Raw genomic sequence first — 26,358 nt, 5'->3', positions numbered from 1 at the left:
ACGCAGTTGAGAGCCTTTGCATCATCATCACCATGTCTATATTGGGGGTCCTTATTATAGTGTGACAATAGAGAACTTGTCGACGATTCGCACAAGTTCAAGTTGTCAGTCTCTTTCAGGGTTTTTGCGCCTGGTGGATAATACGATGCGGGGATGGAAATGAGGTCAGCGAGGTCTTGCGCGTTGCTGTCCTTTTGTGATTTGATCGATCCACAGGAAGAGACGTGTGAAGTAGTGATTGTAGAATGGACGAACAGGTTGTGCCTGCGCCCGCCTGCACCTGTGCCTGATGATGAGTCCAGCATGCTGTTCAGGTGGGATGTGGTTCAGTGTGGCCAGTGCCGTGCCCAACACAAAGAGGAGCCAAGACAGGCCTTACTTGAACCTTCTGGAAGTCACCATTCGAAGTGAAAAGTTGGAGGAGAGCAGAGCGTGAGGTGAGGCCCAGGCCACATTCAGCCCGATCAACTTTTTTGGAGAGGACGCATTCTCAAATTTTGTCCTTCCCCAGACCTGTCTGTGTCTATTGTTGAAGAGCCCCGTTTGTCGACTTCGCGCACAGCTGAGTCTCATCTCAGCCCGTTGCATCCTGTTGGCTTTTTAGCTTTTCGCCTCCCCCCTTGCGAATCTAATCAGTCCGCCTTGAAACCCTTTTTCCTAGACCTTTACAACACAACGATCCGTCGCCATGAGCGTTGTTGGAATAGACTTCGGTGCGCAGAGCACCAAGATCGGTGTTGCGCGCAACAAAGGCATAGACATTGTGAGTAACACCATCCCCATCAGGCCCATCTAGTTTGCTAACGCAGAACAGATCACAAATGAGACTTCCAACCGATCTACACCGTAAGTCTCATCGCACAGCCTTATATAAGTTTTTACAGCTTGACTGACTGCTTACAGATCCCTCGTCGGCTTCGGTCCTAAGAGTAGATACCTAGGCGAGGCTGCCAAAACGCAGGAGATCTCAAATCTCAAAAATACCATCTCTTCATTGAAACGCCTCGCAGGCCGATCTATCAACGATCCGGAGGTTGCAATCGAGCAGCAATACGTCACAGCTCCTCTCGTCGATGTCAATGGCCAGGTCGGCGCCGAGGTCACATACCGGGGGGAGAAACAAAAGTTTACAGCGGTTCAGCTGATTGCAATGTACCTGGGTAAAATCAGGGACACCGCTGGGAAGGAGTTGAAACTTCCAGTCTCCGACGTGGTGATTAGTTGCCCACCGTGGTTCACCGACGGCCAGAGAAGAGCAATGCTAGATGCCGCAGAGATTGCTGGCTTGAAGCTCCTGCGACTGATCAATGACAATACTGCGATTGCACTGGGGTACGGCATTACAAAGTCAGACCTCCCCGAGGGCGACGCGAAACCTCGTCGGATATGCTTTGTAGATATTGGATACAGTGACTACACCTGTTCCATCGTCGAATTCCGCAAGGGTGAACTTGCAGTCAAAGCCACGGCCTATGACCGACATTTTGGTGGACGAAACTTTGACAAAGCCCTGGTGGACCACTTTGCAGTCGAATTCAAGGAGAAATTCAAGGTTGATATCACAACCAACGCAAAGGCCACAACCCGTGTCGCTGCGGCTGCCGAAAAACTCAAGAAGATCCTCTCCGCCAACGCCCAAGCTCCCCTCAGCATCGAGTCGCTCATGGATGACAAAGATGTGCGAGCCATGCTGAAACGTGAGGAGCTCGAAGAGCTTGTGAAGCCTCTTCTTGACCGCCTCACGGTCCCTCTCGAACAGGCACTCGCAGAAGCCAAATTGAAGCCCGAGGATGTCGATGCTATTGAGATGGTGGGTGGCTGCACTCGTGTTCCAGCCATCAAGGATAGGATCAGCAAGTTCTTCGGCAAGCCACTCTCTTACACCCTCAACCAAGATGAAGCGGTGGCGCGCGGCTGTGCTTTCAGTTGCGCCATTCTCTCACCAGTCTTCCGAGTTCGCGACTTCTCTGTTCACGACATTGTCACATATCCGATCGAATTCACATGGGAACAGTCCCCAGATATTCCTGATGAAGACACCAGCCTGACTGTCTTCAACAAGGGGAACGTCATGCCATCCACCAAGATTCTTACTTTCTATCGAAAACAACCTTTCGACTTGGAAGCTAGGTACGCCAAACCGGAAATGCTTCCCGGTAAGGTCAATCCCTGGATCGGACGCTTCTCGGTCAAGGGAGTCAAGGCCGATGAGAAGGATGATTTCATGGTTTGCAAGCTGAAGGCACGACTGAACTTGCATGGAATTCTCAACCTCGAGAGCGGCTACTATGTTGAAGATGTCGAAGTTGAAGAGCCCGAACCAGAACCTAAAAAGGATGCCGATGCCATGGACACCGATCAAGCAAATGGTTCTGCAGAGCCCAAGCCCAAGATGCGCAAAGTCAAGAAACAGGTGCGCAAAGGAGAATTGCAGCTCGTTTCAGGAACATCGTCCATGGATGAGTCAGCCAAAACTGCCGCAGGCGAACTCGAGAATGCGATGTACATGGAGGACAAGCTCGTGACTGATACGGAAGACAAGAAGAACGAGCTGGAAGCATACATCTACGAACTCCGTGGTAAGATCGACGACCTTTACTCCGAATTTGCCAGCCAAGAAGATAAGGATAAGATCAAAGACAAGCTGGAAAAGACCGAGGTAAGCGATATCATGACGGATGAAATAGGTTGTTGACTGACACATTGCAGGACTGGTTGTATGACGAAGGAGATGATGCCACGAAAGCACAGTATGTGGCCAAGATGGATGAGATCCGATTCGTCGCAGGTCCTGTGATCCAACGATACCAAGATAAGATCGAGGCGGAGCGTCAAGCACTCCTCAAAGCCCAAGAGGAGGAAGAGGCAAGAAAGAAGGCTGAGCTTGAGGCCAAGAAGAAAGCCGAAGAAGAAGCCAAGAAGAAAACCGAAGAAGAGGCCAAGAAGGCAGCACAGCCAGCAAACGAAGATACCGAAATGAAAGATGCGGATGGTGAGGCCGTCAAACCTGATAGTGTGGAGGAGAAGTAGAGCCGGGCCGGAATAGTGGCAGGATTGGCCAGGAGCGAAATGGGATCATCATAGATGAATTGAAGGACTCATCTATGAGCAAAACAAACAGCCTTAATGGATCGACGTGTCATGCATAGCGAAATGGAAACAAACTTTTTCGGGGCGTCGAGGAGGCAGACTTTAGATAACATACAATGTCTCATTTCCTTTGGGTGGTCTCGGGTTGGGATTGAACCTTGACCGTAGATGAAAGCAAATAGACCGCTAGGAAATGATATTCTATTCAACTACGGTCTGGAATCTGGGAGTGCTTTACCGAGGGATAGCCATTGTCAGAAGCTCCCCAGTCACTGTTATAGCACGTACGAATGAGGGTGGGAAAGGCTGACCCATTCCGAGATTTTGTTTGATGATCAGGTTCCGGTGGAAGGATGACAAAATCATAAAGCAGCGAGGATAGGAGGCGAGGAAAACTCGGCCGGGACTGGTGAGAGACTTGGGTATAGAAATTATCAACTTCACGCAGATGCCGAGGTAAAATCGCCCAAAGCGGATGACATAAAGATTCCCTCCTGCTGCTTTTCTGATTATTCCTTTCTCTATAGCCGTTTTCTTCCCCTTCCTCCTCTGCGCTCGACTTTCCTTCCATTTTCTCACAATCTTGAGACTTGTTCAAAATGGCCACCCAAAGACTCGGTTCCATCTTCTCCCACCTGTCCCCCGCCAAGACTGGTGTTTCTGCCATGTAAGTGGAATGCTGTGCTTCGACCGGCTACTCAGTATGCTGACACTGTTGTCTGCCAGCACTCAGAAGAACCCCGATGATATCGTTATTACCCTCGCTATCCGAACACCTCTCGCAAAGGGCAAGAAGGGTGGTTTCAAGGACACCGATTTGGACTTCATCGTCTACGCTTTGCTGAAGCAGGTGATTGAAAAGAGCAGGATTGACCCCTCGCTCGTCGAAGATATCTGTTTGGGCAATGTGAGAGACATGGTCAACAGGAGAACGAAATATCGTTTGCTGATGGGGTGTTTCCGCAGGTCGGCGATCCAAGAGCCGCGTACAAAGTGCGAGCCGCTATGCTCGCAGCTGGTTTTCCCCACACCGCAGCCGCCAGCAGTGTTAACCGATTCTGTTCGAGTGGCCTGAAAGCTGTTCAAGATATCGCCAACCAAATCTCCAACGGCAGCATTGACATCGGCGTGGCAATGGGTGGTGAGAGCATGACCAATAACCGTGGAGATGATACTCCCTTTTCACCTGAGATCATGGCCAACCAAGAGTCTGCCGACTGCACACAACCGATGATTCAAACTTCAGAAAATGTTGGAAATGACTTCAATATCTCAAGAAGAATGCAAGATGAATATGCCGTCGAATCCTTTAGAAGAGCCGAGGTCGCCCAAAAGGCAGGCTGGTTTGAGGATGAGATTGTTCCCATCACCACCAAGATCAAGGACCCCAAGACTGGAGAGTTGACCGAAATTACCCTTACTAAGGATGAAGGTCCAAGATATGGAACCACTCTGGAGAGTTTGTTGAAGATCAGACCGGCCATGCCACAATTTGGTGACAAGACTAGCGGTGGTAATGCCAGTCAAGTTACAGATGGAGGTTTGTATTACCCATTTGAATGGGAGAATCGACCCTGACTCGGAGTAGCCGCTGCGATCCTCCTCATGAAGCGCTCCAAAGCCATTGAATTAGGCCAACCCATCATGGCCAAATTCTGCGGCGCCACCGTGGCCGGCGTCCCTCCCCGTATCATGGGTATCGGTCCTTCCGCCGCCATCCCCAAACTCCTGGCCAAATTCCGGCTCACCAAAGAGGACATTGACATTTTTGAGATCAATGAGGCCTTTGCATCAATGGCCGTCTACTGCCTGAATGTCCTCGGCCTTGACCACGCCAAAATGAACCCTCGTGGTGGTGCTATTGCACTTGGACACCCTCTCGGAGCCACGGGTGCTCGACAAATTTGCACTATCCTCTCCGAGGCCCGGAGAACGAAGAAGAAGATTCTGGTGACTTCTATGTGTGTAAGTATTCAGCCTATACTCCAGATCGTTTGAAAGTCATATTCTGATATTGTATATAGATCGGCACCGGACAGGGAATGGCTGGCCTGCTTGTCAACGAGCAGCTCTAAACCTTTTGTGGGAGGGCGATTTTGATCCAACGTACGTGATAAGCAATTACATATTTGGTTCAAAAAGCACATAGCTTGAACATTGACACATCCATCTACATCTGCCTTGAAAGATATTTCTCCTGGTAGCGTGCTGAGGTTCTTCGCTGGCTTCTCCCCCCAAACATCATCCTTTACTCAGAGACGTCAGGAACCGTCATCGGCGTACGCCCGAGTCGTTGGAGGGGATGTTGTCGTTGGTGCCTTTCATCCAAAGAGGCCGTGAGAGCCATCCTCCCGGCTAGAGAGGCTGCACAATGACCAAGCTTTTCATCGTCTTTACGACAAATATGCTACCGGGCAGGAGTGAGATGGCGACAAGAACTGAGCAAGCAGCAAAGTATTCCACTGTTTGTCTTTATCGCTTTTCGTGGCACATGCGCAGCATTCTGATTATACTCGTGGCATTTTAGCTTGCTGTTTGGTGTGTTAAACAAGTTCGTGTACGTAGGGAACGAGGGAACAAGGTGTCCTTCGAACATAGATAGCACAGAACAGTAAACTTAGCCTCTTGCTCTTCCATACTCTAATACAGGCAAGCTCAGAAAAACAATGTTGGTCGGATATTAGATTACTCCTCAATGCCCCTGACTCCAACCTCTTTGCAAGTCCTGTTATGGAGAAATGTGCTATTGCGAAGTAGCCGTCCAGAAGTCCCATGAGCCACACTCTAAGTCGAAGCTGATGGAATGAAAGGGCACATGGTTCGAGTCGGAGGTACGCAGTATGCCAGTGAGTGCTTTAGTCTGTTGCTGAGGTATCTTTAATTTTCTACGCTGTTGATCTGAGTGTAAAGGTGATGGGAAGGGGGCTGTTGGTTCTTCTCGCTGAAGAGTCGTCCAAGCTTCTCTACGCTAGAGGCAAGGTCGTTCGGAGAATGACTTTCTCTTTGCAGAGTAGAAGCAGTTGTTTGCCGCCATTGCCACGGAGCCACCGCCGGCGGTTTTCGATTGAGATATACGTCGTCAGCGGCAGGTAGGTTCCGGTGTAAGCATGTCGCAAGGATTCCCATCCGGCTGGCATTTGATTTTCTGTTGACGATAAGGCTCGCAGAGTAGTGGAGATCGCTTTTACCCTTGTGCTAACATTGTGCGGTCTTTTTGCGAAGACGACGCATTTCATGTCACGAGTCAAGGGCTTCCTGACGAGCAGAAGCAGGATCAATTGTATGCCAAAAAGAGCTGGTACAGAGCGAGTCGATGTTCTAGAGCGAGACTATTACTAAGCTGGTTAGGCTTGTAATAAGAATGAGGTTTGACTACATAGACTTTGTCTGTGAAACGAGCGTATAAATATTTAATGTGGCATGTCCTGTTGGCTCCGTTGGCTCCGCTGGCTTCCCCCTGATTCAGCCCAGCCTCGCCCTCCAGGAGTGACGTTATTCAACTTTCGATTGATCTGGTGGGCAAGGGAGATGTTCATAGGTTGCGAAGGAAGTGGAGGGGTCGGAGATTACAGGGCATCCACCGATGGCATCTGCATTCTCGTTGCCGTTAGGGCGCGTAGCCACTGCCTAATCGTTAGCGAAGTTAGTGGGCCGTCTGCTCCGAGCTATGCGCGTTGCCCGCAGGCGACCGAGGCAGCAAAATCCATCGGATGATATTTTCTCAACTTTCGAAGCACGTTGTTCCAAGCCATTGGCCGTGCTGAACACCATGTAGTTTGCATTGAATAGTGACCTGGAGGAGGGAAATGGTTTTGCTGCATCCATCAATGGTGATTCCAATGGAGCGCCAGCGGTGGAACATCTCCATTAGAAAGAAATCAACACCGCAAAAACGATATTGGAGCGCGGGTACAATGGCCCCATAATTTCCTCGCAATATCCCGGCTTGGTGAAATGGTTCAGAATAGAGTGAGCTGCTTGCGCCGCTTTTAGAGCCAACGGTCTCAAAATGGCAGGCAACTCGTGGAGTCTATCTGTCTTCCTCTCAAAACGAGGGAGTTTAGGACCGGTTCGCTGAGAAATAATAGATTGCTGCCACGCATGTATTTGACCAGATCTTTCAGCTTTGTTCATGAGCCCCTCCAAGTGTTTGCATTCTCTGTGAATCTCATTGATTGAGGGGTCGAAGCACACAACATTTCGTAGCTCAGCTGTCTTGGGTGGTCGACCATAAGTGATACTCGATTGATGATCAAGGGCGTAGAGAAGGTACACTTTCATGAGACATTCTGTTAGTGTTTCTTCGCTTACATCGGTGTCATGGAAGACCTCGTAAAATGAATGATGCAGATTGGGCCCGAGACGCAGCATAATATTCTAAATAGCTAACGGCTGGAATACCACCCTGCTTGCTCCCAGCTGATACACCATGACTATCATCTACACACTTTTCAGAATTGATTTCAGTTACATTATTTGCTCATGACCTCCACTCATATGGGCACCCTTGCGCTGACAGTCACCAAATGGCTAATGGCATTCTTAATATGGCATCAAACTTGTAAGCCTTCAGCTCTCTTGATAAAACGAATAACAGGCCCACTCCTCCCAGCGGCCAAGTGATCCAGAAGCTTATATTCGAGCGCTTCTGAACTGACACCAAGCAAGCGATCCTCCTTCCCTCCGCCCAAATACTCCAGATCAAACATCCACACAGCACGAGCGATAGTGAGCCATAACTCCATCATTGCCAGCCGACGTCCAATACACATCCTGCTCCCGTAGGAAAAGGGCGTAAGAGCATCATGGCACCGTTTAACTGCTTCTTCGCTCGTTTCTTCTGCTAACCAGCGCTCGGGGATGTGTCTGTGAGGACAAGGGTAGACAGTGGGGTTGTGATGCGTGGCGTAAATGGGGACAGCAACCTCCACGCCTGCAGGAAACGAGTGGCCACACACGCTGAGACCACCCGATAGGACTTCTCGAGGTAAAATTCCGGGAAGACTAGGGCTGATGCGCAGAGTCTCGTTGATGACAGCATGTAAGTAGCGACAGGAGTCCAAGGTGGGCCCGAGGCGGATGGCGTCGACGGTGGTGAAGGCCGATCGAATTTCAGCAGTCAGCGTTGACAGCGTCTTGGGATTTTGAGTGATGTAGAAGAAATTCGCGGCAAGTTGAGTAGCAGTAGTATCAGAGCCTATTTTTACGGCCCAAAATAAAGTCAGTCAGTCAGGCTCAAAGGTACCTGTTTGGTTTCGAATGTGTGGTGCATATGCTGTACCTCCAATAATCAACGTTCTTGCCTCGGAGAATATCTCTCGAGGGTCCGTATACGAAGGACGGCCGTCCTTTTCTTTGGTGTTGGTCAAATACCAGAAAAAGTCCTTCCGATTCGGATCTGCCCGGAGCCGAAGTTGGGCCTGTTGCTTTGCGTACTTGATCAGCTGCGAGCCTCGATTGACGATTTCGGGGAAAAGAATCTTGTCCAGTCCCCATTTGTTCAGAAATGGACTTGAGCCGGCCTATTACGTTGCCTGTCAGTCTCATTTTCGCGTCTTTCCGCCAAGGTACGGGTCAAGGGGAGTGTTCCATACGATGAGTTCCCGATGGGCAGCGCCGTCGATAACGTCGGGAAGCCCCCTGCTCTCATGTCCAGCAATCATCCCAAAGTCTTTACCAAAGACCAAATCTCCCATAACATCAAACGTCAGATAGTTGCCCCATTTGCCCATATCTGCCGTCCAACATTGCGCCTCGCTCCGGAATGTTTCCTCGCCCGAAGCTGCGTGAAACATTTCACGGATATGTCTTTGCATATACTCTTCCATAGATGACAAGGCAGATTCGGTGAAAGCCGGGGCTAAGATACGCCGTTTTCTGGCGTGGAGCTGTCGATCACGAGCATTGAATGTGCTTTCGATACCCGAATGTTCGATTGCGGGTTGGTAAAAGACGGACTTTCTGACATTCTGGTTGACTCCGTAGATTTCTGCTCGTTATGGCATGAATAACTTACATTAGCGTAGGAGATTCTAAAAATCGAGCTTTGTCTCCACAAACGCACCTTTAATAGCGGCAGGATCATTGATTGTGACCACATTCGGTGCGACCCGAACAAAGGTGCCTAGTAAAATGAGGACTTTTGAGGAGAAATTCTCTTGAAGATCTTCCTGCTAGCGCACTGACCGTAATTTATATGCGCGAAATATGTATCTAGGTGCTTGTCTCCTTTGTAGGCATGGTAGACGGCATACCAATTGGTGATCCTCGCAAGAAAAGGTCCAGGATATTTTGCAAGAGGGTGGAAATAAAGTCGATACACAACCAGTGCAAGAAGCTTTTATTACTCTGCCGTTAGCATCGACACGTTGCCGGTATTTGCCGACGGTTTAGGTGTGAATCGTCATGCCCAAAACGTACGTAGCAAAACATAGATAGTGTCGGGATCGCCAATCCCCAAGCAATCGGGATGGACCCGACAGCATCAATCATCTTTGAGTGATGTTCAACCGATGGAGCCCACTCCAGCATGTTGTCTTTGATCGTTGGAGTTCACCTCGAGGATGCTGATGGTATGGTGCTGCGGCCTGGTTTGGAACAGGGGGGAATTATTATTCATTTAAATATTCACCTTTGGAGTGTACTGCTTCCACCTCTTATTTTCCGCTGCTCATGACCAACTCCGAGCGTTGTATTCCCGAGATGGAGATTTATCACATTCATATTGTCGGGGTGACATTGATGAGAAGTCGATATCGCCCACGCTCAGTGAGTGGCTACTCCTTCTTCCCCCGGGACTTCGGAATCATCCGAAGGCTTTTTGGTCTCGATTAATAAAGGATTGCCGGGTCACGGAGAACGAAAGGTTCGAGAACATATATAAAATACGGAGATCCGGGGTAGGTCTCTCCGCCCATTGGCAGCCCATGGGGTTTTGACAAGGCTAGGCACCAAAATGCGACCATCATTGGCCGGGGTTCTCATGCCAGATTCCGAAGATATCGGAACCGTGCTGGAATATTAATAACTGATCCCTGTGGCTGGGGATGGGGCTCACATGATATGAGTCAAAACATCCTGTGGCGCAGGAGCAGTCATTCCGCTCGTTGCTTCTTGGAAGGCCGTTATAAAGTTCTCACAACCTCCTCATGTAGGTGCCTGAATATAACTCACCGGGATAGTATCTTTGCAGCTCCTAGAGATGGCTCCAGAGACGAACGAAAGTCCAGATGGGACGCCGTACACTCTATACCACAACTATTACTCCATCTGCTCCATAATGATGCGCTATCTCATGAGAATTCGGGGTGATCCTGTCGACGCTGCCGCACAAATGAATGTGGCTGAACAACACGTCGATATCTTCAACGAAGAACAATTCAGTGAGAAATACTTGCTGGAGGTGAACCCCAATGGTCAAGTACGCCGATTCCACTTTTTTAAATGAGTAAACAAACAGCTACCAAGATAGCAGCATAGTTGGATAGATCGCTGACGGGTGTCTGCGACAAATCAGGTACCTGTGCTTGGAAGTCTCGTTGCATTTTCCTACCCCCTTGCTCAGACGACAGCAATAAGCGCCTATGTTTCCGAACGATACCCTGCTCTTATGCCCGTCGATCACGCCGAGACAATCAGAAAATCACTGATCAAGATGCATGAGCTCAACTTTTTCACCCTCTCATTCCTGAAAAGTCCCAAACTGGCATCTGGCTTCGCCGACGTCGTGTTGAAACGGCTGGCAAACAACGATATCAGTGAGGAATATCGCAAAGCGTTAGAATATAAGCTCATGATGTAAGTGCTGGACGTCATGGTGTTCTGTTCCCGGCCCTGGCCCCACGCTCCTCTCTTCTGGACGACTGCAATGTACATTGACAATGGTCATATTTCACAATGTTAACCCCAATGGGATAACAGTTTGAAACGGGACAAGGTCGATGCTCTTCAACCGGCAAAAATCGAGAACGAAGTGAGCAAGGCCACTGCATACATGCAAGAATTAGCGTCTTTCCTTCGACCTGATGCTGGGCCGTGGATGTTCGGACAACAGAGACCCACGGCCCTCGATGCTCATTTGGTTGTCATGATTGCAAGGTTGCAGGACGTCGGCCGAGACGATATCATTCCCGAAACTTTGAAAGCGTATGGTGATATGGCCATGAACACTCCCGAATGGCTCGAGGTCATGGATGGGAGACGAACAATGTACGATGGATCAGGGCTGGCACGTAAGGACTAGGTTAGAATAGATTTATCCAATATGTGACTTCATGCGATGCTGTTCGCTGTGCATAGAGGGTTTCATAAGGAAGTCTTTGATGGTGTAGAGGAGGGGAAATCGATGTTTTGGAAAATAACTCTTGTAGGATAATCGACGGGGAAATTCTATAGTATTTACTATCGGAACACGGAGGCCTTTTCTGTTTCAGCTTAATAGTGGTGGTGTGGGAGCAGGGTCAACCTTTGTCGTCGATCGAGTGCTGTTCACTATTCTGGGTTACCAAGAGCCAAATACGCACGGTGGGTCGATTTTGAGACCCTGAGAGGAATCTCCGCCTATTTCTTAGTCGGGTCACGCCGTAGTAATATGTGACATGACTGAGCCGTGAAGTCGAATGCAACTCGCCGCGAATGCAATACGCTAACGAAATTTCCCGTATTGACCCAGACCTCTCTCAAAAGAGGGCCCGCCGAGACAACAGTGGGGGATGCATTCCCCGACAATGGTCTTGGCATGTTTGTGGATTTTGGAAGCACGTGATACTGCGATTCAATTCGGACGCGCGGGGGAGAACTCTCACTTTAAAAAGCCCTTGCAACCTCGTCCACTTGCTGTCCAGTTCCCAACGTGGTTTTTTGTCTGCAATCAAAAGGAGTCTTAGATACGCTATTTACACTTACTTGTTCGTCATAAAGTTCGCTCTCGCGCCGTGGCGATGAATCCGCCTGCCACACGCCCATCGCGTCCTCGCCGGCCGGCGGCACAGAAAGCTCTCAATATGATCCACAATACTTACGGCGTTGGCACCAAAAGACCGAGGAACACATCCACTCACCAGACAAATAAAGCGCGGAAACGCAAGCGTGATCACACGCCATCTCAAACCCCTTCACAAGGTGATGACACTTCTTCGCAGTACAAACCGACACCTACTCACAAGCGCATGTCACGCTGGTTTGGTTGAGGAAGAAGATATCGTTTATGTCGATGAAATAGAACATCGGATTTTGGCCGAAGCTCGTGGAATCACGAGGAAGAACATCCCCTATGATACATTCCACTCGACCTTTCTGAGCCGCTTCAAACACAAAGACAAACGACCTCAGCTCAACATCCAAGACATTAAGGATATTGGTACCGGTACATTGGGACAGAATTCGTTCTTTCAGCGATTGCAACAAGCACTCCCTAAAAAGGTTATATTTTGTTCGAAGTGTTTTTGGAGGTCTTCTGTTAATCTAATTAATAGGTTCTTAAAGGCCTCAGCTTATCTAGCTCTTTCTCGAAGACGTTACCCGGATCCAAACAGGGCAAGGAGCCGCTTTCGCAACCGGATTTCTTTTTCCATCTCGGAACGGGTGCTGGTTGGGCTCATGTGGAACTTGTTTTTGAGCATACGCAAAGCCCCCTGCAAAAGGCCCCCGAAAAATTCCTGCAGTGGCTGCGAAGTGCCTGGAATGTATTCTATCATCAGCCCTTGCGCCATTATCTCTACGGGATTCTTTTCCTCAAGTCGTACGCCTTGATTACCTATGTTGATCATGGCTGTGCCGGGTACTCTGAGCCGCTGGATTTTGTGGAGAAACCGCAACACACTCAATTCCTCGCGGATTTTCTAGCGGATTTCATCGCGGAGTCTGAATATCGTGGACGGGATCCCTATGTTACGGCTCCTCAAAAAGACGGCTCGATATTCATTGAGTACGCGGGAATAAAGTGGACTGAGGCGCCCGATAGCTTACTGTGCTACCGTCCCTGCGTTTTTGGGAGACATCTTAGGGTCACGCGAGTGCATCCTGCGGACTCCCCGAACGATAGGTGGGTTATGAAGGATGCCTGGGAAGAGAAGGTTGAACACCCATCGCCGCCGGCGGAAGAAGAGGTCATCAGCATCCTTGTCGAGGCCAACGTACGAGGCATTCCACAGCTCCATGAATCGTGCCGTTCGACTACAAAAGGTAATGACAATGTGGAGGCGTCAGACGACAATATGGAGGTGTTGACCAGCGAGTTCCCTCCCGATTGTGAAAACGCACTCGCGGCAATAACTAAACGAGCCATGATGGTGGTCGAATCCGGCTTCGTATCTGAGCGCACTTCAAAATCCAATTCCCTCCCCGTACCTAAAGGCACGACAGGCCGGGAACTTCTTCGGCGAGCCAAAGGGAAGAGAAACCTTTTTAGTGAATGCGTTGACGTGCGCAGACGACGTGCCCGCCTTATCATCTCGTATTGCCAACCGTTGAAAGAGGCGATGCGCAACGCTCAACCGAAAGAACTCATACGAACAATCCGCGATGCTATGATTGTTTATTACGAGGCGTACAAACGTCCTAAGTATGGTTTTCTTCATGGTGGTAAGTTTACGAATGTGCTGAACGATAAATGGCACTAATGAATTCTTAGATATTTCGATTGAGAATATCATGGTTCCGGTGGAAGAGACTCAACTTACTGGCGGCCTTACCCACAAGACACTGCGCGGTACTCTCATTGACTGGAATCTATGCTTTACCGCCGACGGGAGAGCATCCAGCAGGAACATTCGAAGTGGTACTATTGCATTCATGGCGCCGAGTCTTCTTCGGGACGATCCAGTTCCTCGAAGAACCTTGGGACATGATATGGAGTCGTTCTTTGCTGTCATGCTTTGGATCGCATCACTCAATTATGACGATCATATCGCCTTCCAAAATAAGCCTCTAGTGAAGCGTGTGGTTGGAAATAAGTCCTCTACCGAAGATATTGCAGATGGTAAATTGCATTGGTTCGAGAATCCAGAGGCATTCGACAAGTCGATAATTGATCACTTTGAAGAGCCGTATCGCGAAGATGCCGACTTTACCTATTGCATATGGGACCTCCGGGGCATCTTATACAGGCGGAATTACGACGAAAATGCATTGAAGTATAAGAGAAAGAGGCCAACGAATCCCAAGGAGAAGAAAGATGATGACCCAATGAAGGAGCGCTTGTTCAAAGACTGCATGGCGGTTTTCGATAAGTATCTCGGCGACCAAGGGAAGCAAAGTGGCAGCTACCAGTTGAACAAGATCGATGCCGGGGAAGACCTAGAAGAATCGGAAGAGAGTTTTGACACGGATTCTGTGGTGGAAGACCCATCGGATGATACGGATTTGATGGAAGACGAGTCCGATGATACAAACTAGAAGGATCCAGATGATCAACTTAACAGCGCAAAGACCAGTCAGTGATGGGTGTAAAAAGGTGTATTCGAGACGAACGTACTGTATTTATTACCCACCAGCTCGGGCCGGCTCTTTTCCCAAAACAACGTGGGTTCAGCCTACGATAGCACACAGCCAAACAACACAATTACTATCAAGGGTATCTCAACTAAATAGATCTATGCCCATGTAATAGCCATCCTTCCACACTGTCTTTGTAAAGCCTATCTTGCCCCTGAGAGTGGCAGCTCTTTCCTTCTCCTGCATAACCCGCTGTTCCTTTGCTCTCCTATCTTCCTTCATCCTCAGTGCCTCTTCCACCGTGAAAATCCCGGCAGTACCAAAGTGCTTCTTCGTCTTCTTCCAGCCTGCCTACTTTGCTTTTCTTGACAAGGCCGTCGTTTATGAACTGAAGGGTTCCTGTCTGCAAGTGCTGTTAGTGCTGTCTCGAATGAAGTCCACCTTAGACCGATGCGGTGTGGGACACACCCTCAACAGCTGATCCACAACCTGATTAATCTTCTGACCTTATCTAGCTGGGCCTGAATAATTAACCCTTCTTCCGTCTTCATCCGTGAAGCTGGCAAGTGGAGAAGTCTTGGGCCTGTACTTCAGAAGACTGGGAAGTATTCCTCGGTGAAATTGCCTTTCACATCATCTCCAATGCCTCTCATGAAGCCTTTCTCTTCCACGTTGTACTGGTCCTCATCTGAGATGCCAAAGGTGGTACGGGTCTTCTTGTAAGGTTGAACCAGTCCTGCAGTATGGTGTAGCCTGTAGTATCCTACTTGATTGGCCCAGGCTCCGGCAGAGCGTCTGCTATGGAATTCGACTTGGAGGGTGGTTCTGGGTATGTTGTGCTGCTCCCACATGTCCTCCAGGCGCCGTGTTTGGACCGGTGTGGTCGATGGTGCCCATTCTTTCAAGGAGTTGACGGTCCCCTGGCTGTTTCTGAAAGGGGATCGTTTCTGGTCCCGTGGATGCTATCACCGATACACTGATACAAATGACGTATGCCTAGTCTTGACGCACACACAATAATTTGCATGGGAAACTGCAAGGCGTTGAATAACTTACCATCTGATCGAATTGCTTTTCATACTTACCAACCCTGCCAGCATTTGACACTATCGTCAACGTTTGTGGAGGCAACTGTGGTGTTTTCAACCAGCAATATGGCCTCTTCTGCTCTTGTTATGCCGCCGCCGCTTGGACAGTCCCCCTGGCTGTCATCAGCAGTATAGGGCCCCTCTTGAAAGGGCCATCAATAATCCCCCTCCCACCTGGAGATTGCGGCCTGCCACCGGCGAGGTCTTCCAGTCGAAGGTAGAGGCGGAACGTCGTCTGCGTCTGAACCGTCTGCGTCCACCGCACCGCCAAAATTGGGTAGGAGGACTCATTCGAAGCGATACTAAGAGGCAAGGGCATGGGGAGTTATAGCAGAACCGCAGGAGGCACACAAGGTTGAACGGCAAGGGATTTCAACTTCAAGTTGAAATCTGGTTGTCTATACCAAATAGGCGACGGCGAGGTTAAATGGACGCTGCAGGTATCCAAAGGTTTGCAGTTTCCCATACAAATTACTATGTTTGCGTCAAGACTGGACATGTTAGTGTTGTTGTTGTTGTTATCCATGGATTGGATCCGATAAAGGTGATATTTTCATGGGATTCGATCCGTAAACCATGTCGAGTGCATCAGTGGAGCTTGTCAGGGTGGTCCATAGACTGGATCCGATGGTGAGTGAGTATTTCATCGGATCCAATCCATGGATCATGTCGAAGGTGATCAATCGAGCTCGTTTGGGTGGTCCATAGACTGGATCTGATGGGCGACGGGGGATTTCATCGGATCAATTGAGGTGGTCCCCAGACCGGATCCGATGGGCGACGGGGGATTCATCGGGGGGGTATTATTCTGTACACCAACTTTTGTTATTCTGTACACCGGAAAACCTGCTTATTCTGTACACCATGCCTCAACTCTCCTTATTCTGTACACCACCACCTCTCTCTCGCCTTATTCTGTACACTTAACGCTCTCATCCTGTTATTCTGTACACCGCGCTAACAGAGCTTGTTGCCGTTGGCCCGGCGATGGCGAGAAAACACTAGTAAGTGGCGTAGCTGTGGAGGGGTGACGCGTTAAACTCTCCCCGTTATAGGTGGTTGCGAAGCAATAAACACATTTGATTCCCTTTTCCTTGGTAGATAAGTACCGTGCATTTTGAGCTTCTCTGTATACTTTGTAAATTATTGTGGCCTACACAGCCGGATTTGTGTAGAGATCCCCTGCACGGTCGATACCTCGTGCTGACTAAGGTAACAAACCAGCGCCCATAGGCTTGGGTGGGAACCGCCCATAAGCGGGGCAGTTGCCCCCCGGCTTATGGGCGGTTTCCCCCCGGTTCATGGGCGGTTTCCCCCTCCGGCTTATGAGCGGTCCTCCCAAGCCTATGGGCGCTGGTTTGTTACCTTAGTCAGCACGAGGTATCGACCGTGCAGAGGATACCATCGTTAACCATCATTTCTGCATTCTATATAGGCAGACTTAGGTGTTGTGACATCACGTATCTTCGAACTGCGCAGATAACCGGAAAAATAAAAATCCGGACCAATCAAAAGCGGTGTACAGAATAACAAAATGTGGTGTACAGAATAACATTACCCGATTCATCGGGGCACATGGTCCATGGATTGGATCCGATGGCGAGGTCCCGGTGTCACGGGACTACGTGCCAAGGATTACGTGTTCAGGGATTCTTCAGCACTTCCTGCGTAGCATCCCAATCTTGACTCTGTTCGTGCAACATCTTGTACCTAGAACTGGGCAGCGGGACGTAGACGGTACCTCCAAACGGCGACGGAAAGATGGTGCGATGTTTCCTACCTCCTTGGAGGATGGTTCAACGAAAGACTAGATGGGCCGAGGGAGAAGTGGAAGGTGAACATGAAAACTATTAAGGCCACGATTGACTTCGTGAAGGCAACTGGTCGATTGCGGACGAGTGCCGGGGAAGAATGATTGCCTCGAGCAAGAAGGAGAGTCAGAGCCGGGGAGTTGCGAAGGACCAGCAATACTCAGGAAAGCACCCTTGATGACCTGGCCGAGGACTCGATGGAGCTGAACATAGTAGCCGGGGATCAACCGACGGACATCGGTAGTATAGTAGCTAGTCCCCTATGGGCTCAGCCCGCACAGGGTGTATGAATATCGTATCGTATCGTACCTAGAACTAGATGTTAGCTGGAATACATTGATTGAATTCCTGCCCTAGAACCCTCACAGGTGCCCCCCCTTCTGGGCACTTAGTCCACAGACTGGATCCGATGAAATACCACGGCCCATCGGATCCAATCCATAGATCATCTCGACGTCGAGGATATCGAATAGGGTTGCCCCCCTGCCTGGGGGCACTTGGTCCACAGACTGGATCCGATGCGTGGATCGACATCTATCGAGTAGAGTGCCCCACCGGCCACATGATCTAGTGCGGCAAGGAGGTGCCCACGTGACACTGCCAAGCCATAGGCTTTACGTTATTGGCCAGTACGTCGCTCTTGGCGTCGCCACACAACGCCAAGCCCTAACCAGGCGGAATTTTTAAAAAAAAAAAAAAAAATTCTAGTTTATATTTTACACCGCGAAAAAACTGCTTCAAAATTGACACCGAATCGTGGTTGACCTATCAAGGACGTAACCGAGTGGTAAAATACTCGAGTTGCAGTCGAACCGATAGAATTGAGGGGCCTTACTAGTGTTCGATCATAGGTAAGGTAAGAGGGTTGTCCGGCCTAGCTTTCTAGGTGCCCTAGATGGGTAAACGTAATGCTCCAGCCAGTGATTGTTGATGATGTCGTCTTGTTTATACCGTTGGGAGGTCACTGATTTAAACTCTTCTGCAGTTAAACTTGTGTGGCTGAAGCTTTCACTGGCTGCGGCGCCCCATCTATAAGTTCGTCAGAGATCGACTATAGGAGGGGGGCCTTTTATTTTCTTAATAATTTTTTGTTTGCGTATATGTGGACCGCCTGCCTTATAGATTCTATATTAAGTAGGAGTCTAGGCGTAGAGGAAATTTCACCAAAGGTTAAGTTAATGTTGTTGAGTGGTCCTAATGCTTCGCGTTAAGGATAGTGGTAATAAGCTACTGTCAAACTGGGGAACAATTTCAGATATATTGAATGCTCTGTCTACTTCGCAACCGGTCCTGTCAGGTTGTTGGTATATATACACGTTGAGTTGACCCCTTTTCTTCTCTTATTTCTGCCCTTATATTCTACATATGGGTAATAACCCCTTTTCCCAATAAAAGAGCTCTCACTACTATTCAACCATTCAGGGTAACCTTGTGTCAAACTTTGTGTGCAACTTGAGATGAAGGAGCGCTCTGTTCTCTATCTACTTGTCGAGGTGTTGAAGCTCCTTTTATAGACACACGAATGCTACATTGTTGCACAGAGCAACCATCTGTAACGTCGTCGCCTATGGAAACCTCTCGTCTCTATCCAACACCTGCTCTCCCATCGAAATTGCTTTTGGTTTGTCACACCTTTCACGCGGAGGTGACGCAGATTCTCTACACTGAGGACCGGCTCAAAATTTGCTGCCCTGCACCGAGCGACCTCGATGCTCGGACTCGAATAGGCGCGAAGGCATTCGGCGTTGTGGTCAGTCTCCATATTCGACTCAATGCCTGCGACTGTGTGCCCGGCCATGTCTGCTCCGTATAGGGCCCTTATACAACTGCTCTTCCTGTCATAGTACTTGTAAATGGGAGGAGAGCTCGCCCTCTCATGGTAAGACCAGACACGCGGATCCTGGCGCAGGTGTGGAAGAGCCTCACCGTTCACCTTTGCCGCATGGATCGCACCTAGTCGCTTGAGGCTGAGCATTGTCGGCGACATGCTTAACTACGCTATGGTTCGAGAGATTCTACGACCTATTCTACCACTACCTCTTCTCGCAAGGTGTGTCATCCGCCCCGACCAACGTCCCGACCATAACTGGCCGTTCGGCAGGCTACGGGCCAGCCTCGCCTCCCATACTCGAACTTCCGATGGCGAGATCCTCCTGAGGAACTTCAACTGCAGATCCTGCGCCATCCAGGTCTCGTTGTTCCTCTTCTGATCAAGTGGAACCACAGCCATGGCTTGGGCAATGCTTTCTGCTGCTGGTAGTGCATCAACACTTTAGAGACATGTTGCTGTCCCCTGTCTTCATGCGACGTTCATTACTCTCGGGTGTAGGTATTGGAGGTGGTCTCGAGCCTTATTTCTGGTCAGCAAGAATGTCCGACAACAAGCTCTCTAGATCTTTTACAGCTCTAATACATTCTCTATACACATGTCGAACACCAACAATCCTGAATTTGACGAGGAGGGATCTTATCAGCATCGACCTGTCCTGGCGTTCCTCAACTCCGTCCAACGAGACGCCCGTTGCTGCATCCGCTCCCGTCAGATCGTGTTCTCATGCTTTGCCTATCTCGCGTAACCACGAACGCGAAAGAGAGCTTCAGCTTCGAGCCACGGGGCCTGCATTTACCGGCTCTCAGACGACACCAAAGGAAGGACAAGGGGGTCATCCAGACAATACCGTCAAAACCAATGGTGCTTCGACCTGTATTTTGGAGGGCCTTTCGGCGAACAAATGTGGCCTGTTCCATAGAAGCAATCGGGCCTCACTTATACCTTCCTCTGCGACTAGTTGATTGGGCAGTCTCACTTTTGGTGGTCCTTTTCCGTTAGTACAGTTGAGTAGACAGAGCCGGTGGGCCTGGAGGGATGATGGTACACCCTTGAGTCGACCCGACTTTGGTTCTTGAGAGTGAATTCAAGGTAGTGTGCCGTCCGTTATTTAAAAGAATATATCCAGCTCTTGGAGTATCTTCTAATGCGACCCCCGTTGGTTCTGCATCATGGGTATCCTCTATATCTATCGAGACGAGATTGCCGTTCCAGTAGACTTGGTCTTGCTCAAAGGGTCCAAGGGTTGAGTCGTACGATGTGATTTTCAAGCTTGTTCATGCTGCTTGTTTCTCTTGTGACGAGTTATCTTTCGTTTTCCTTTTTTTTTTTTTTACTCCGGCTACCTGCTTCTCGAGTGGGTTACTTAGGATAATGAGAAAAGGTGTCACTACAGTTGGAGTCCTCGTCATCTGTCATCTTTGCAGAGGATCACTCGAAGATAAAGGGCAGCTGGACTAGGGTAAAGACAATTATTGGTAAGTGAGGAAAAGGATATTCTGTGCTGAGTCGAAACGCCAGATAGCTCTGTGTACCATTTCTGGGCGTGATGGGTATTGCCGCCATCTAGCCTACGTAGAACATCGCCCGGAGAAAAAAGGGGTGACCGGGATTCCGACGAAGTGCTTAGCCCCGACCGATGGATTCCTATGCGGCCCTAGAACAGCCCTAACACTAAGGTGGGCGCCTATGATGCTTACTGAGAAGTCGCCGAGTCTACAGGGGACTTGCGAAAACCTTTGAGAATCCGGGTTTGTATGGGACACTCCAGTCTACCTGAGCAGATGAGATTCATTGCCACCGAACATGACAAGATGGTATGGATTCGTATCCGTTGTGACGACAGAGAGCTCCAGGAATCCTTTTTGGGAGAAAGGAGAAAACTCTCAACGCCGACAATGCCACAACATCGGTCGGTGACCGACAGGTAGGATATGTATACAGTAGTCAGCCATGAAGTTGCAAGGCTAAAAAGAATGATAAGGGGCCAAGCATAAAAAACCACATTGCCATAATATTCTAGACAAAATCATCAATGCAAAGTCGCCCTTGTGACTGGAGAGGCAAGAGGGGTTGGGTACACGACAGCTTCTCTCTGCCGTTCAAGGAGCGACAGTGGCCCTGGTGGATTGGGATGGGAACAATTGAAGACTGCAGAGACGAAGATCACGTCTGAATCAGCACCAGGTGGAAGGGGAAAGGGCCACGAACCAAGTGGTGAACATAGCCGCAGAAGACCAAGTCAATTCAACGATCAATGAAGCTGTCTCATCGCTAGGCATGATCAATGTCCTTGGTGCATATTGCAGGCATCTCTACCTTTTGCCCACAGCTCGAGCAATCCACCGAAGTCTATCAGCGAGTCATGAGCGTCAATACGGGCCGCTGCTTCTATTTGACTCGTGCCGGCGTTTCTGCACATGCAAAAGGCCGGATACGGGAGGATCGTGAACACAGCATCTGGTACTGCTTGCAGCCAGAAGCAGGTTTGGCCGCTTGTGCGGCGCCCAAGAGCTCTGTAGCTGCGTTTCCACGAACAACTGTTGCGGAAGCCGGTCCTGGAGTCACGGCAAATGTGGTATCATCTGGTCTGATCTTGACGGAGACGACCTGGAGTTTACCAAACTCAAAGCTCGTCTCCGGCAAGGTGTTGGAAAAACAATGTGTCAAGAGATACGGACAACCGAAATATGTCGCGCGCACGATAAACTGCATTGCCCGCTCGGAAACCGAGTTTATCACTGGGCAGGTCTTCGAGGTGAATGGAGGTATGATGCTCAGCTGAGGAATTCGCCGAAGGGAGTCGGACGATTTTACAGCCCACCTTTTTTGCGTCGCACGGTTTCCTGTTTGTATTCTCGACAGTAGTTGACTCTGGGACGTTGGGAGAGTTTCCAACGAGCATGTTGGCCAACTGATCAGGCATGAGTTGCATACTCAGAGCGGCCTCTGTTGGCAGGGATCATTCATGATTTGCAATCATCTGACCAGGAATCGCCCGGGCACGTAACAAAGGACGTGGGATCATTGGACGCAGCCTCGGTGATGGCGACCAGTCCATCACTATGATCTCGATACCATTGGGTTGACTACCGCTGTCGTTCCCACTCTTTTTGCGAGCCCTCCATCCCTTGCCAGGGAGTCGATCTGCGACAATGCAGCAACGAGAAAGGCCGCCCATTGAATACGTCAAAAATCGGATTTAGCCAGTTGTATCTGTGACCGGGAAAGAGTGTTGCAAACCAGAAGGAGGAGGTGATGATGATGAAGACGAAGAAGAGTCAAAAATGAATCGATGTTCGGGACGGTTGGCCCGGAAAGATTTCAAATCTTGATATCGAATGTGTGATATCTTCTATTTCCGGGCAAGCGGCGGGGATTTTGCCGTTTTCTAGACATCAGGGCTGCCCTCCCTTGCAGGGTCTGTGCTTCGGCATCGTTTTCTCACCATTCATTCCATTTCCAAAAGCTTCATTTTCTTTCCCGTGTCCCAATCTCCCCCGCTTTCCAAGATTGCGACGGTCACACAACCTAAGGATGACGGCCGCGCTAAGGCGGAGGAGGAGTGAGTATATATACGAGGCCAGCCCACGGTCGGGAGGCCTACCGGGTGCATCTCGTATGCGTCTCGCTTAGATTTTCGTCCTTTTGCTGGCACGTGACTCACCTCGACTCCGTTTCAATATTCCACTACCGTTTTCCGGCACTTCACAATTTGTCACCATCGGAGACAATTCCTGAAGCCTATGGAGGGGCCAGGGGACCAGCAGACTTACCTTGAACAGCCCTCTCGGTCGTTGCCGCGTCTCGGGGTTCAACCACATTCCAGCAGACGCATGGGAGGGTTTAATGTGGCGTTGCGTCTTCCAACTCCGACGGCAAAGCGACGACTTTTGAAGTCTCCAATGACTTCCGGCAATCCATTTCGGGGCTGTCTTGTTTCGTCGTAGGCCTCGGGAGTGCCCCCAGAGCTCTGGTAAGGCATAGTCACGCGTCTCCCAACCTCCTTTCCTCCTCACAACGGCAGTGCTATCCAGAATTCCCTGCGCCGTGTCGAGCCCCGTCGGCGAGATTATTAAGCTCGCTCTTTGGTTTCTCCGTGTTGAGCGAAAAATCTGACATGGCAACAGGGTCCTGGATCCGACGTTTGGCCTCGGCCCTTGAGCTCTATACCGCGGGGAGCCCAAGAGATGGAAGCCTCAACACCTTCTGAATTTAGATGACGACTTGATCGGGGGCTTTGCCTCTGTAAGACAATACGCCGACCTCCGACACGTGCTCCACTTCCTGGGAGAGTGATACGAGGAAGACGCCCCAGTCACGATCGGAGGATGAACATATTGTTTACCAAAGATGTAAGTGATATTCATCCGACGTGTTGTTCACCCGCCATTGAGACAGGGCCTCCCTCCACTTGCACCATGCTTGGCAAAGGGTCCTGGTAAGGAAAGTCTGCTGCAAGTCATACTATAAGGCATCCTCACTCGCTACTTGGATCCACCAAAGTCTAAGGGAGGACTTTTGTCAAAGACCTCGTCGAAAGGTCATTTGCCGTCTTCGACACAATTTGCTGGTATATTAACTAGATACTTCATTGTTATGTCGTCAGGAAAGGTGCTGTTCATGATGCATGAGCCTGGTCCCAAGACGATGTCGTTGCATGATAACTTCATGGGTATCAACATCCTGTTTATCATCACCCTTTGATCTATCTATGTTCTGTGGGACGGTCTGAATGTGTCGTCTCCATCCTTACTTTCGCTTTCTCCTGAATCAAAATGTTCATGACCTTGCTCAATGTCGTTTCTTCAATATCCTCGAGGACGATCGTGGTTTTCCTCGACGAAGGCTGCGCTGACTGATATGATGGATCTATGTTTCCTCCTCCCAGTGGTGAACAGTCAAATCCATGAGGGAATGGAAAACTGCTCCCAATATTTTGATTTGACGACGACCCGGATAGCCACTCGTTGGAAAGATTCGACGAATTAAGAGGGAACGACGTATCATACAGAGAAGATGGTAAAAAGTTGGCTCGTGGCGTCAGCATGGGTTCTTCCATATGGGAAGGGTTCATGGTCGAGAAGTGGGCTTGACTGAGCATTGAACTGCTCAAATCCCGGCGATCATACCCGTAATTCTGATTCGCCGCCGAGGGGGGCAAATACGAGAAAAATCCATCGGATCCTGAATGTCCGGTTTGCCCTCCAATCCCAGGCGACGATTCTACACCCATATTGAAAGCGCTGCTTTGGTGTGGTGATCTCCTGCTCCTCATCGACGAACGGGATATCGGCCTTGTCGAACATGCTGATTGACAAACTTCGTCTTCACTGGAGGGCAGACCGTCCGACATTTGCATCAACTTGTCGGTGGCTGACTGGAGGACTTGTGAAGAACTGGCAGATCCGGAGGGAGCACGTCTATCATTGGTCCCTGGCTTGCCTTGGTGAGAATGCAATCGGCGCCGGAGGGCAGTGTAGCTGAACAGTCTATCAGCGAGAAGGATACCTCAATATTGAGAGAGGGTTATATCCGCTTGGGGATCGAAAACTCACCGATTCTTGAGACCCAGCTTGGTGCGACCGGGAAACAGTTCGGCAATCTTTCGCCAGTCTCGACCAGTCTCAGCTACTTGTGCCAGCAACCGATTGTCTTCTTCCTCCTTCCAGTCGCTGTGGTCAATATTGGGGTCGAGGCATTGTGTCCAGCGCTTTGCACATTCTACACCATGTCAGCAGCTTCATACGCGCCGACTCTTAAGAAGTCGCATTTTGATATGGTGGAAGGAACACCACATACGATCTGCATGTCGAGTGCCTACCATCTCAGCAACTTGGGTCCACCTACCCATCTTGGTCAGCAAGAACGGAACGACGTTGTCGAGAGGAAGGAAATGACTTCTACCCACCGTGTACCCACTACCGTGACGGCCTCTCTGAGTTTAGCGTCTTCTCCTGGATCCCTAGTTGTCGACGTCAATATTGTCGCAGTCAGTTGGTGACAACGGGCCAGGAGTCGTACCAGTTCCCCTTTTTAATATTCTCCGATATCTTGCTCCATCTCTTCCGACAATCTTTATTCATCCGCCCTGGGAGTTTTGCCGCAATCTTATTCCAGTCCCTCACCGAGCCATTGGCAACTACTCGATCGGTCACACTCAGCCTCGACAATTCGTCGGCGCCAATCGGATGGGGACGGTTCCACCTACGTTGATAGTTGGCTTCTTCCCTCAGAATGCGGTCCTCTTCGGCGGTCCAGCGCCTCGGAACTCGTGAAAGGGGAGGCTCCATTGTATGAAGTCGTCGTGCCGAGCAAGAATTGGTCTGCCTGGAACATTATCGATGCAGTCAACAACTTCGCCGAAGTCGATATCGACGTCGAAATCAATTGCTTGTTGGAATGGCATAGTTGCTTGGCTTCGGCGGAGGGAGAGAGACTGGGATATCGGAGGCCACTCGAGCCAGATGCAGTGGTTGACCAATAATGCAATGGGCTCAAAGAACTTTGAGTGGTTTGAAAGAGTGAAGATCGACGACGCGAATGGTGAGTTCGGCCACCATCGGACTAACAATATCACAGGGGTGGTAATGGTCAATCAGCAACATGATCGGCAAAAGTTACCACCACATAACAAAATTGTCCAGTTGAGGGCGTGAGAAGGTATCATGTGCGTCTTGCATCGATTGTCCTGGATATATCAAACATCGAACAGCATGAGTCGCCTGTCACCTCGAGCCACAAAGGGGCTTGAACGGCGCCACGTATCCCCGTACTTGCCCAGCATTGACCGGCTCCACTCGTCCTGTGGCGATTGAGTCGAGAGTCAAGAGAGATATATCTAACCCAACCCCTTCACCAAACCACACATGAAATGCATCATTAGATGCAGGGGGTATACCGTTCAACACCAGCTTCGAATATCACTTTTCCCCTGAGCCTCCAGACTGGGAGGAGGGATTGGGAGAGGGACCGGAAGAGGGAGAGGGGGTCCTACGTTGGGATTCTCAATATGTGACCCAAAGCCTGTGTTTTCGAGGAAAAGGAAAGATCAGAGGCTTGACCTTCCTTGACGAACTTCTGGCTCTGAGGATAGTCGCCGATCCTA

At 49.8% G+C, this 26,358-nt stretch overlaps 7 protein-coding genes across 7 annotated transcripts; 5 read left to right on the top strand and 2 right to left on the bottom strand.

The window, feature by feature from the left end:
* Positions 1–688: 688 nt before the first annotated feature.
* Z518_06197 (uncharacterized protein) lies at positions 689–3,030 on the top strand (the record flags this gene model as incomplete). Its single annotated transcript, XM_013417007.1, has 4 exons — positions 689–763; positions 815–846; positions 904–2,659; positions 2,710–3,030. 4 exons carry the CDS (start codon positions 689–691, stop codon positions 3,028–3,030), a joined length of 2,184 nt encoding a protein of 727 aa, XP_013272461.1.
* Positions 3,031–3,689: 659 nt separating this feature from the next.
* Z518_06196 (uncharacterized protein) lies at positions 3,690–5,165 on the top strand (the record flags this gene model as incomplete). The annotated part of the gene is made up of 5 exons (XM_013417006.1): positions 3,690–3,757; positions 3,817–3,997; positions 4,057–4,630; positions 4,679–5,055; positions 5,115–5,165. 5 exons carry the CDS (start codon positions 3,690–3,692, stop codon positions 5,163–5,165), a joined length of 1,251 nt encoding a protein of 416 aa, XP_013272460.1.
* Positions 5,166–7,643: 2,478 nt separating this feature from the next.
* Z518_06195 (uncharacterized protein) lies at positions 7,644–9,621 on the bottom strand (the record flags this gene model as incomplete). Its single annotated transcript, XM_013417005.1, has 6 exons — positions 7,644–8,287; positions 8,372–8,612; positions 8,685–9,079; positions 9,155–9,214; positions 9,277–9,427; positions 9,511–9,621. 6 exons carry the CDS (start codon positions 9,619–9,621, stop codon positions 7,644–7,646), a joined length of 1,602 nt encoding a protein of 533 aa, XP_013272459.1.
* Positions 9,622–10,291: 670 nt separating this feature from the next.
* On the top strand, positions 10,292–11,332 carry Z518_06194 (uncharacterized protein; the record flags this gene model as incomplete). The annotated part of the gene is made up of 3 exons (XM_013417004.1): positions 10,292–10,510; positions 10,607–10,887; positions 11,011–11,332. 3 exons carry the CDS (start codon positions 10,292–10,294, stop codon positions 11,330–11,332), a joined length of 822 nt encoding a protein of 273 aa, XP_013272458.1.
* An 881-nt stretch (positions 11,333–12,213) lies between these two features.
* Positions 12,214–14,484, top strand: Z518_06193 (uncharacterized protein; the record flags this gene model as incomplete). The annotated part of the gene is made up of 3 exons (XM_013417003.1): positions 12,214–12,510; positions 12,564–13,671; positions 13,721–14,484. The coding sequence occupies 3 exons, from the start codon at positions 12,214–12,216 to the stop codon at positions 14,482–14,484; spliced, it is 2,169 nt and encodes a 722-aa protein (XP_013272457.1).
* A 7,053-nt stretch (positions 14,485–21,537) lies between these two features.
* Positions 21,538–22,035, top strand: Z518_06192 (uncharacterized protein; the record flags this gene model as incomplete). Its single annotated transcript, XM_013417002.1, has 1 exon — positions 21,538–22,035. The coding sequence occupies one exon, from the start codon at positions 21,538–21,540 to the stop codon at positions 22,033–22,035; it is 498 nt and encodes a 165-aa protein (XP_013272456.1).
* A 1,923-nt stretch (positions 22,036–23,958) lies between these two features.
* Z518_06191 (uncharacterized protein) lies at positions 23,959–25,543 on the bottom strand (the record flags this gene model as incomplete). The annotated part of the gene is made up of 5 exons (XM_013417001.1): positions 23,959–24,733; positions 24,809–24,974; positions 25,053–25,096; positions 25,162–25,215; positions 25,275–25,543. The coding sequence occupies 5 exons, from the start codon at positions 25,541–25,543 to the stop codon at positions 23,959–23,961; spliced, it is 1,308 nt and encodes a 435-aa protein (XP_013272455.1).
* Between the last annotated feature and the right edge of the window lie 815 nt (positions 25,544–26,358).

This window comes from Rhinocladiella mackenziei (assembly GCF_000835555.1).
Source record: "Rhinocladiella mackenziei CBS 650.93 unplaced genomic scaffold supercont1.4, whole genome shotgun sequence".
NCBI lineage: Eukaryota > Fungi > Ascomycota > Eurotiomycetes > Chaetothyriales > Herpotrichiellaceae > Rhinocladiella > Rhinocladiella mackenziei.
This window is presented reverse-complemented; position numbering and strand designations above follow the sequence as displayed.